The sequence below is a fragment of the Vanacampus margaritifer genome, chromosome 4, assembly GCF_051991255.1.
Source record: "Vanacampus margaritifer isolate UIUO_Vmar chromosome 4, RoL_Vmar_1.0, whole genome shotgun sequence".
Classification (NCBI taxonomy): Eukaryota; Metazoa; Chordata; class Actinopteri; order Syngnathiformes; family Syngnathidae; genus Vanacampus; species Vanacampus margaritifer.
Window position 1 is genome coordinate 21,996,934 of NC_135435.1, and position 12,221 is coordinate 22,009,154.

A 12,221-nucleotide genomic window follows, 5' to 3' on the forward strand; every position below is an offset into this window, starting at 1 on the left:
CGAGTTAAGTTGGTTACCTATTCTGCATTCGTAATCACATTTAATAGTTCTCAAACCACTCTCTGTGTTGTCTATTACTTCGTTGTTCTCAATTAAACGCAACAACAATATGAAGCTTAGTTAAGGTTCGACTAGCTATTGGTTAGCTAAGCTGTGGCTTTAGCCACGGAAGTGGCCTCTGCCCTTCTAATCATACTGTAGCCTATTGGGTCAGTGACTAGGTTTGCATGTACTACAAAAAAATACTTTTCTTTAAAAAATATATATTTGAAAGAGGCAAGGGTCATGAATACTTAGTCAATATCAAGTCTCTAAAGTTTTAGCCAAGCAAGTCAGAAATTCTAAAATTTGAAACTCAGGTATGAGACCCTATTCCCTCACCTCTGGGAAATAAAGGCACTACAGAAGAAATGAGCTTTTAAACCTGCTGTTTACATCCAATATTAAGTGATTCGAGTATAAAGCAGAATCTGTCAGTCGCCATCTGAGAGGGTGCAAGGTGCGGCAGAACCAATTTAGAACAGGAACAAAGAACAAAGCTTTTCGATCGAGTTGCAAATGGCAATTAAACTCAGCAACAGCTGCCTGATAAGCACATCTGTGCACACCTTTTAGCACCGCAGCTCACCACCACACTGCGGTTAGTCACTCGAAATGCGGATTAGCGTATGGAGATAAATAATCGTCTCGTTGAGGACTTTTAAAGCGTGAACTTCTCCATGTGCTTGGTTCGACGGCCCAACAGGCCAAAAGAGTGCTGTTGAGTAGCCCTCGCCAGCACTCATACGTCGGCATATGAAGTGTTAAGCATGCATCAGGGGAAAAAAAAAGCCTCACTGATATCAGTCCACTTGAAAGAAACCAACAGGTTGCTGAAAATGCTTTCAACGATTTGTCATCGTGCTTGCCAAGATCAGTAATTGCATTCTCAGATGCTACACTCTGAAGTCTCGATAGGCAAAGGCAAAGAACATTAATTCACTTTTCATTTGATCCCACTGACTTATCCAGCACTCAACCCACTTTCTTTTTTTCATTTCAGATGAAATGCACTGTTTGTTATTGTGTAGCGTACCAATTTTTAAATATGCTACAACGGATATTTGCTGATAGCTTTTATTGATGACACTATTTGAGAATGTCATCCTTTGGCATCCCCCTATTATCTTCTGTCACTACTAAACGGGAGTGAGTCTCCGTGCTGTCCGTCTGTGTGAGTTCCAGGGTGAGCAACAGAGCATAAAGACTATTCTTTAGCCGGTTTCATGCCCACAATTTTGTCTGAACCCGATGACCTCGCTTTTTTTTTTTGCAACCAGCACTGGCTCGTGTCATTTCAAGTAAACCACCACAAAGAAAGGCTTCCAGTTGAAGGCATGCACAACAATGTATGATCACAATGTAATTTATGTGCACTTTGAGATTTATTTGATGAAATAAATGCAATCTATGATGATAATTATTGATAATTTATCATTCAAGCACTTTGGTCAAACAACTCTATCTTTTCTACTGTAGAAATGAGTAGCTAGAAAAGTTAAGACTAAGTTGGAGCCTTTTTGCTTATGTATTCTGCAACGGGTTACCAAACTGAATAATGTGTTGACACACGTGGGATGAAGGTCAGGTTTAGCTTGAATATGGAGATATGTTCCTCAAAGGGATACAAATACATGTTATTCTGTTGTTATGGTGCTGCTTCAAGTATTCATTTTACTTAAATGAAATCTATCAGAGATGGTGATTGATTGTTAGAGAATTATTTTTATATAGTTTGGTGTTAATATTTGTCAATGTGCTGCATGTGCCGCCTACACTGATTGACGAGTGTAATTTAATGGCCTGGTAATGAAGTGCTGCCTCAATGTGAAAATAAAATCAGTGCTTTTACTATCTTGGGGGCTCACATGCACTTTATATAAAGCAGCTCAGTGGCCTAGTGGTGGAGTGTCCGCCCTGAGACTGGGAGGTTGTGGGGTCAATCCCTGGTTGGGTCATACCAAAGAGTATAGAAATGGGACCCATTGCCGCCCTGCTTGACACTCAGCATTAAAGGATTGGAATTGGGGGGGGTTAGATCATCAAATGATTCACGAGCGCAGCCCCTGCTGCTGCTCACCGCTGCCTCACGGGATGGGTCAAATGCGGAGAATGAATTTCGCCCCACTTAGGTGGGTGTGACAATCCGTGGTACTTAAACATCATCAAATCTAACCAGTTAACATTGAACACGATCTGTCTTGTGAGGTTAGGATCCAAACGCAAACAAGACAGGAGAGTTTTGTAACAGAGAGTCAAAAATGCAAAGTAGCAACAGAGAGCAGGCCTTAAATCACATGGCCGCTCAGAAAACACTTGACGGAGAACATTTTGACTAAGATGACCTAACCCAAAACACAGCTATAACAAAATTCCATTAGCTTAATGCTAATGTATAATGGCCGGGCTAACAGAAATTAGCATAATTCAACGCACAACCAGAAGTCAAGGTCACTCACTTTGGGTTCTTGTTGGTATACTGTAAAACAATTGCTCAAAAATCTACAAACGTTGACACTCCATATATCAGTTGTTGGCTGTATTATTATTTTCTGACTTTTTTTTGTTAGGTGGTGTGTGCTAAGATTTTTATTTCATGTAAAATATGTGCCTTGACTCAGTAAGGTTAGGGAAATACTGACCTATGTCCTCAATAGCGATATTGATAGCAAGTCTGTCAAAGCAAATTTGAATTATTGTACGTTTTATTATCCCGCTCCTCGCCTTTGATGGCATTATCAAATCCTCTAGTAAGACGTGACCTGACGTGATAAGTATCAGTAAAATCCCTTCTATCAGTTTGAGACAAGGTTAAAGCTCTACAGTCGAGCCTTGTGTCATGCAGCTATTACTGAATTGGGGGCTTGCTTTATGATTACGTAACGATTGTTTCGCTCGCTCGCTTTTTTTCTTCTCCTCCCCGGTGTGTGCGCGCCTCTGCCTGTATGAGTAAATAGAAATACACCAGCATCTATTTACTGTGTCTCTGTTTGGTCCATCCTGGAGCGAGTGTTGTTGTGTATTTTATACTATCAGCCAAAAGCAGGCTTTTCTGCTCTAGTGAGCGCTGATCTACGCGAGGTGTGATCACGCGTGTCGGCTCCAAGATGTTAAATTTACTGCGATTGTTACTCGCGCAACACTTTGCCCACAGCACGAGAAGAGACCTGGGGCGCTATCTTTGTTACTTTTTTTCTTCCCTGAGATTTAAGGCACCTGCGAAATGAGGTTCATCTCGGCCGGCTGTAAGGCTTTTATCTGGTGCAGCTGTGGACGAGCGATGGCTCAATCTTGTCAGGCTGCGGCTCAAAGTAGCTTAGCTGATTGCTGTCCATGGTGCCTGCACACGCAGCTGAGTGCTGCTCCTCTGCTCGGGTGCAGCCACATCCGATACATTGCGGCTTAGGCCACAGTGAACCATGAATTTGCGCTCTGTAGGTTTTCCAAATGGATGAAAGTGTCCATGGGGAACCACCAGCATTGATTTGATGAGGGAAAAAAATGAATTTGATATAAAGCAGACTCAAAATAGGACACGGTAAAGAAAAGAATAACAATTGTTTGGCCAAAAGACATCTTTAAGAAGTTGGTTCTGGCCAAGTCTCAGATGTACTCGTTTGTCACCATAAAAGGCACACATACAACATAACTCTGCTTGTCCAAACATAAACACATTCTATAAAAAAATATTATTCTCTTTTAATTCATTCCAACCCAAAAACGTTTAAATATGCTTTTTAATACTTTGTCCTGCACTCCCCAAAACATATTTATGTTTTTTTTAATGCTAGAGCATACAGAAAGCTTTGATACAGCTTCTGACATGAAGAGGTTGCTTAAAGCAATGGTAGTTATTACAAATAACAGCCAACAGGTGGCAGCCGAGTATAAGAGATCAACCAGGGCCATGTTGCAAAAAGTTGTTTTCCCAACAGTTCTAAACAGATTTGTGAATAATGATGAAACTGAAGCTATATTCTAATGCTAATTGCTGCAAAACGGAAACAGATACAAATATACTTTTTTTTCCTGATGAAAGAGGAGACTCTAATCTTTCTTTTGGTAGGTTCCATATTTTTATAGCAATAGAAGAAAATATTCTGCGGGACTTGCAAAATCAGTCAAAAACAGCTAAATTCAAGAAAGTACCTTGTACAATGGATAAAGAGTATTCAGGCCTAAGATAACTCAAAAATGGTTGCCATACATTATTGAATTGGTCCACTTTGTGATGTAAAACGTTTGTCAGATATTCCAAAGGAATCAATTGCAATTTCTTTCTCGCAGCAAAAGTAAGAATGTTATACAACTTTTTTTATTGGCTGCCGTAAATAAACGTTTGCTCTATATTGTTGATAGCCACTAGGCAGCATAGTAACATGGCATGATGCAAGGCCTATGTAGTTACTTTGCACTCGACCGGACTGCTTCAATGCTGTCTCCTGCTAATAGCCAATAGAGGCAGGCTGACATTGCAATGATAAGCTGTGATTTGAACAATTCAGTCCTCATTTATTTTTATCCATAACATTTTTTGCTAGGTGATTGCATTCCTGGGGAAGAAAAGGGTTTTAGTCGCTGCATTATTTTAATGTTTAGTCATTAATATCGTAATAGGTGCTAACTTTCAAGTGCACAGTGCATCATCTAATATTGTCTGAACCGTTTTGTTGACAACGTGTCAACAGCCAACAAAATTGCCTTCGGTTGTTTTAATTACGGCTTCAATTTAATCACTCTCTTATGAACACCTGTGTGTAGTTTGTAGTACGTTTGCTTATGACAGCACCGTCATCTATCATACGGGGATCAATATTGGACTAATTACGTCTCTGCGGTCCGGCCTGCGTTCTCGTGAGTTTGTCTGCAAAAATTGCTATCCGATAGCCAACTGCTCGCGCTCGCCTAATGTACCGTGTCAACATGCCTGTTAAATCAGGTGCACGGGTTCGATCAAAGATGCCGTTTATATCGTGTCGCATTGATCCGAGGTGTTCAATGTGCATGGTTGGTCATTTAGCTCAGCCCTCCTATGTCATCAGAATGAAAGTAACAGATAGGCTCCATTTAGAGAGTCCTTGCGTGTCTGAACTGCTTCTATAGGTCACAACTCAAAGGATTTGAATATGGTAGAAAAGTTCATTTATTTCAGTATTCAATTCAAAAAGTGATACTCAGATGAAGATTTGTGAACAACATATTTTACAGAAGGCCTTTCTATGTGAAGTCATTTTGATTTTAAATCATGTCATCATTTTTGATATGGTGAATATGGGGTTTTCGTTAGATATATGCTGTCAAAAAAGAAAAGAGAAAAAAGACATTCTATCCAAAGATCATATAAATATTTTTCTAGTGCAGGGGTGGGCAAACTCGGTCCTTGCCGGCCGGAGTCCTGCAGGTTTTGGAGGTTTCCCTTTTCCAACACCAACTGATTCCAATCAACAGGATCGTTTTCAGGCTTATGCAGAGCTTGCTGATGAGCTGATCGTATATCAGCTGTGTTGGAGAAGGGAAACATCCAAAACCTGCAGGACTCCGGCCCTCGAGGACCGTGTTTGCCCACCCCTGTTCTAGTGTCAGTTCATGCAGAGAGTTTTAATATATGACAAGAGGTTTTTGTTGTTGTTTGTTTTTTAAACGGCAAACTTCCCCGCTAAATATGTCAAAACACCAAATGTAACCAAACAGCATATAATATCGTCAAACTAAAAATACCCGCTCACCAAATTGACAACTTTGCCAAAATGGATTGCCAGAAGCTAACGCTAAGTATTCTTTTAGCCAAAGGTATTATGAAGTTAATATGTGCAACCAACAACAATAACAATTGCAGCTTTTCTTACCTTTCAATTTTCAGAAAGTCATTCAACTTAAGTATGGCTGCAACTTATGATTATTTTAATAATCAATTGATTCACAATCATTTTGTCGATTAATTGTTTTATTTTTTTAAATAATCCCTTTACTCCAAAACTTTATTTAAAAAAAAAGACAAACAAACATAAATCAGTTCTGATTCAGTTTACTGGTTTGGTGTGTACAATGCCAGAAATAAAAAATGTTGAGCATTGTTATAATTACTTTTTAGAGACTGAAATCGCAATCATTCGGACACTTTTAAATCAAACGAGGTTTCTAAACAACTAATTAATTATCAAAATAAAAACTTGATTAATTTGGTCGTCTTTAGTGGTCGATTAACCATTGTACCTCTAAACAGTGAAGCTTCACTTTGTTATGTAATTTCACAATTGATGGCTGGGCAAACACTTTAGAGATTAGTATATAAACAATTAAATAGTAAGAAAAAGTAAGTCCCTTTGAATTAAAATTAAATACTCAACTTTAAAACTTTCATTACACATCGGCTTTTCATTTGACTATAATTTATGTGCTAACTATATGGGAATAATTTGAGTTTGACAGTTGATAAAGGTTTCCCCTTGTTCAGTTACAAAACTATAATGATTTATCTCAATACACCAGAAAGTCTATGTTATGATGTTACCGTTATCCTGACATCACATTCAAGATAATTGTTGATTGAATTGCCTTGTCTTTTTCTCCTTTCAGACTGCAGTGCTTTGGATTCTCAGGTTTTAAGTCACTGTTTCTTAAGTGATGTTCACGCACGTGCATGTGTTTGTGTCAGCACAGTGAAATGTGTCATCCCGAAACTGAATGCCAAGCAACAAATGTATCGGTGTATCTGTCAGGTGTTAAAAAGAAAATCCCGCATGTGTAAAAAAGAATCCATGTCGTCATCCTGTCCCAACCCATTTTGTTACTCCTGCTCTTTTTTTCTTTTCCTGAGGATTTTGTGTGTCGTATTATTTTGGTCAGTGAACAGGGAGCATTACACAATAGGCATATCCAGGCCTGAAGCACCAAGAGCGACATCATTTTCAGTCTTGAGCCCACAAATTACATTGATGTGGAATAATTTGCTCCATTTTTGCCTTTGGTGCTTCCCTCCCTTCCCGCTGTGCTCTCCTCCTCCTCCTCCTACTCCTACTCCTACTCGCCCATCATTTACTTTATCCCGAATTGACTCTTGAATGTGGGAGTGTTTTTGTTATGAATGAGCTATTTTGTGATTAGCCACATAGCTTTGGAACCTGCGGTGTTGTTAACACCGAATTTGTCTTCTCTCCTCCAGCCTCGCAGTATTTTGGACCCCAAACTGCTCGGCTTGCAGTCTGGAGGGTGAGTGCTGGCTCACTCCACTCATTTTGCATTCACAATTTCTGGTTGGGCTGTTTTTGTTTTATTCGACAAACAGAGGCAGTAAAATGTGACAGGAATCTTTTGTTTCTCTGCCAGGCAGCCCCAATTAGTTAAGGCAGCGTGCTCCTGATCATTTGCGAAATAGGGCGAGCTAAACACTAAGTATTGGAACAGTCAGGGCAATTTCTTTACTTTTTGCCGTAGACTGTAAACAGTTGGGCTTCATTTTGAGATGAAAATTAAACAGCCTACCAGATTTTAGCTGGATTAGGATCTGGATTTGAAACCATAACTAGAAGAATATAATATATAATATATGAAGATTACATTTTAGACTAGTTAAGAGTTGTTAAAAGCAAATGTCAATGGGTGGAAAAAAAAATGAGCGCCAGTGTGCAAACGTTGAGCATAACCAATATGATCACTATCCCAATTGTTGTAGAGTGTGTAAAGAAACCTGGAATTTACCTAGCCACCAATTTCTATGTATAAACAAACAACAATTCTAGGGAAAATTTGGAACACTGAGAGAATTCCACACAGAAAAAGCCCAAATGAAATTCTAACCTTTTGACTGTGAGCCAGAAATGCAACCAACATACTAAACCGGCTTTTTTTTTGTAGCATGAAAAAATCCCAAAGTTTTCCCAAAAACATTACTACTATTTAGCCTACATGACCCCAGCTCACTATTTAGCCATCTGGAGCACGCCCTTCGCATAAAACCGGCAAGAGTCAAAGGGCCCCCGGGGGTGAGGCAAGGGCCCGCCCTGCTGCTCGTCACATTGTGTAACTCGGGGCTGGGGGTCATACAGCCTGACACAAAGGCTTGAGGAGCTGCAGGAGCGCAGAGGGGGGGAATTTGCTGTCGAGGTCATTAGAGAGGCTTTGAGTGACAGTTGAGGTGATGCCGCCCAGAGACTCGTGGTGAAGGAATGAGGCTGGTGGGACGGCGGCGGAAAAGATGCGGAGCAGGCCCGGGTGGGGGGGGGAGTGTTACAATATAGAGAGCCGGGAGGACGGTGTAGACCTACCATAAAGAAAACCTACCGCAGTTAAACTCAGTTGCAAACCAAAACAGCAGCACTTACCAAAACATTTAAACAGCCTATAAGATGCAATGAACAAATATGCCATTTTTGGGGTCACCTGAAACGTGATTTTGGAGGCCCATCGCCAGCGATATGAACTGCAACGCATCTAAAGCAGTATCTCAATGGAATGGAATGAAGTCGCATCCAAAGGTGAGACAGGTGAAGGCAGGAGGCGTGATCCATGATGTTCGCTGGCCCGCGTAAATCAAAAGACCTCATGGTAGTAATGTCCCCCCTTCGCATGGCGTTATGATGATATTAATACACTTTAAATCTGTCTGCTTTTCTAGGGCCGGCAGTATTCTTTACGGTATTGACAGCATGCCTGATTTACGCCGCAAGAGGACTGTGCCTCTTGTCCGAGACCTGGTGAGTCATCTGCCTCAAACGGGGTTGTATGTGATTTATGTCAACGCTATCTGAGTGACCTTATGCTGTGTCACGCTGGTGGAACCCTGTGCTGTGTGAGTATCAACTGAAGGAGCGCAATAGACATTTTTGCTTTATGGCGACCTGATTGCCTTCTGAAGGTATCTGATCAACATTTGATAAAAGGGAATAATAACAAAAAAGACGTATTTTTCGGGCAGTGGTGTAAAAAAAAGAAAGAAAAAAAAAGAAGAAATTATGGAAAATTCAAACAAGAAGTTAGTGTTAATTTCGTCAATGAACTAAACAAAAATAATTTCGGCAATGCACATTTTTCACCCGACTGAAACTAGACCGGACTAGACTAAAACCCGATAACGATAACTGAGCTTAAATACGTATGCATTTTCGTAGACTAATGAAGATAATGTACTTCACTTAATAAAAACTGGACTAAAATATATAGACATTTTAGTTAATGTACAAAAACAAAAATAAAATTATATGATTTTATAAAATCTTGTCTCTGCTAATCTGACACACCCTTTTTCAAATCTGCAGTGAGCGAGTGCAACACGCAAAAACACATTCGACAGATAGGAGGTGGAATCACGGTGAAAGTTTTTTTTTTTAAAAAAAGAGTAAATTATATTTAATAACGTAGCATTCATCCAACGGCTATAATGTTCCAACAATAATGTTAATCCGACCGCTAACTAATGCTGGCTAACTTACTAGCTCATAGCATGGAGCCGTTATAGTAGCCACTTGTTGATATACTGTAATTGTGTGTGAAATTGTCATCAAAATGATAAGAACATTTTATGTGAAATAGTTTTAGATCAGAAATGTTCAACATAATCTGCTGACCAAAAAAAATATACAGGGGTAAAATGATTGTCCTAACTAAACGTTGAATAAAAATTAGTTTTTCTAAAATAAAGACTAAAATGCTAGATTTGTAGTCGACTAAAAATAAAGACTAAAATGCTAGATTTGTAGTCGGCTAAAAATGAACTTAATAAAAACACGATGAGATTGACTAACTGATTAAAAACAAGGGTGATTGAAACTGGACTAAAATTGACACTAAATCTAAAAATGGGGGATAAAATTAACACTGCAAGAAATGCATTGTTGTAAATGCAATTCCCCACAGGCATCTGTCATTGTATACTGTGGGTACACAGTAAATTCTGTAGAGTAAGTTTGACTCTTTTTAGAGTGGGACCAAATAGACTCAGTTTTAGAGTAATATTTACACTTGGGACAGAGTAAAATAAAGAATTGGGGGGCGGGGGGTGGGTGGGTGGATTGTAAATACAAGTCACTCAAGGGTAGAGGAACAAACTCACAACGTTCAGCTTGGGAGACAGCCGATCTACTCTCTGAGCCACAAAGCAGAGTATATCAAAAAATATATAGAGTATAGAGTATATCCAAAAACAAAGTATTTGGTCTCTTGGAGATAAGCAAACAGTAGGAGGGGCATAGCTTAGGTGGTGGTGTGGCAGTTTCCCAAGGTCGCAAATTCGTTCCTCAACCCTTGAGTAACTTTTTTTTCAATTCTTTATTTTACTCTCCTCCTAGTGTAAATCTTAGCCTACTCTAAAACTGAGTCTATTTGGTCCTTATCTAAATAGAGTCAAATTTACTCTACAGAATTTACTGCGGACGACACACGCACGCTCGGTCACATGCATGTGTAATCTTTGTGTCATAAAACTGACGTGACGGCTCCTGTCGCGAGCCAGTCATGATAACCGCCATCTTGAACAATAGAAATGAACAGAACTGATACAAATAAGGCACAAAATCAGGAAATGCGCAGTACTTTGGTGTGGTATAAAGAAGTGATGAAAGCCACGTGCAATCCTCAATGGATCAGGCGCACTGTGTAAACGAGTTGCATCGCGGGGCCCAAATTCAGATATGTTGAAGCACATAATGCTCGGACAACTAATACCGAAGTTTGCATTTCAATCACTGTAAGCAAAGCACTGCGGCAATTGGCTATTGCAGCTTGATTAATTACCCAAGAGAGAATGTTTGACATTGCATCTCAGTGTTGCTCCCCCCCATTTGTTTTTATTGACACATAATGTGTCATAACATACCCGACAGTAACGCCACGCTCCACTTTAGCGGCACACGGTTGCCGCCTCTCAACGACAATGACGACAAATGTGTCTATTCTTGTTTGTCCGTGACTGTCTCTTGTGTATGTATGTTTCTCATCATCATGTACTTTAGCCTTAGCCGTGTTAAAAAATAAAAATAGAAGAACCTAAGTGCTTATTTGAACAGTTATGGAGGCTCTTTTACGGTGAATGCTTTAATTACTATGGATGCTGATGAATGTTTATATCACAGTGAACAACATGAGTTGATGCTGTATTTGTCCATGTCTCTCATGAAATTAATAACCAACATTGTCTTGGTAAGTATGGGTTGTTGTCTTAATTTTTTTTATTTTTTTATCTTTGGGATTTTGCGTGTACTTTGTATATTTTGCCATTCCTACATAGACCCATCACAGCTATGGGTGATATTTTTCAGTGAGTTGTCAGATTTCAGCCTTTTTTGCGACTTTTTATCATGATTATTGGATTTAACTTGAAATGTTGACAACTCAACCCAAAAATATATACGGGAGAGACTTCATTGACTCTTGATTTAACGGTGTGAGGCTTTTAAATCATGTAAAAGTGACGCTCGACAAGCCTTTTACACTTGGGATGAAGTCAGAAAAACAATTGGTGCTCGTCCCCAACTGTCATGCCTATTCCTTTGTCAATGTCCCCCCCCCTCCCCCCTCCCCCCTCTCCATTTGCTGTATGATTGCTTCAAGGCAGCAGCAGCAGGGCTTACCCACATAACGAATGAAGACGCATAAAGAAAAGAAAAAAAGAAGGATAACGATGGAAATTGATTCGAAAAAAAGCAACGATATCGCCACCGATCAGATCCTATCAGTCATGTCGTATTGCCTGCAGCAACATCAGCAGTGCTGGTGCATGTTGATAAAAAAAAAAAGATTAAAAAAAACTTACATCAACGCTCGCAGTTCATGTAGAGGTTTCCCTCCGCTACTCTCCATGGCCGTCCGTAGATCTTTACCATAACCGGGCTGCGCACATAAGGCTGGTGGTAAAGACGGGTCCGCTATTGTCAGCTGTCAGTGTCTGCAGTGTTTGTGTCACCTGACTTCCTCCAGAATGGGTTAAAAGATGCAGAGGATGTTTATCTAAAAAAAAAAATAATAATACATGTCATTTTCACATGTGTATGTGTGTACGTATGTGTGTGTGTGTGTGTATGTGTGTATCTGTGCATCTACATTGGTGGTGGGACAAATTATTGACAGTGTATACACCAGAGGTCGCCAAGCACCGGTCCGCCAACTTGTACAGCTATTCGGTACTGGCTGCGCATGTATATTAAAAATAATAATAATATTTAAAAAAAATATATATATATATATATATA

The 12,221-nt window shown here is 39.7% G+C and overlaps 1 protein-coding gene and 1 long non-coding RNA gene across 5 annotated transcripts in view; one reads left to right on the forward strand and one right to left on the reverse strand.

The window, feature by feature from the left end:
* unc13c (unc-13 homolog C (C. elegans)) overlaps positions 1–12,221 on the forward strand; it is a 139,039-nt gene that overhangs the window by 21,666 nt on the left and 105,152 nt on the right. For all 4 annotated transcript variants that reach the window (XM_077563377.1, XM_077563378.1, XM_077563379.1 and 1 more), the window contains exons 3-5: positions 6,616–6,638; positions 7,202–7,248; positions 8,654–8,732. In XM_077563377.1, coding sequence (XP_077419503.1) covers positions 6,616–6,638; positions 7,202–7,248; positions 8,654–8,732 — 149 coding nt within the window. The remainder of the gene's footprint in view (positions 1–6,615; positions 6,639–7,201; positions 7,249–8,653; positions 8,733–12,221) is intronic.
* The window catches only part of LOC144050260 (uncharacterized), a 47,040-nt gene continuing 46,604 nt past the window's right edge, over positions 11,786–12,221 (reverse strand). The window contains exons 3-4 of the long non-coding RNA XR_013293821.1: positions 11,936–11,979; positions 11,786–11,862 (exon numbers count right to left, since the gene is read on the reverse strand). This is a non-coding gene — a long non-coding RNA (uncharacterized LOC144050260). The remainder of the gene's footprint in view (positions 11,863–11,935; positions 11,980–12,221) is intronic.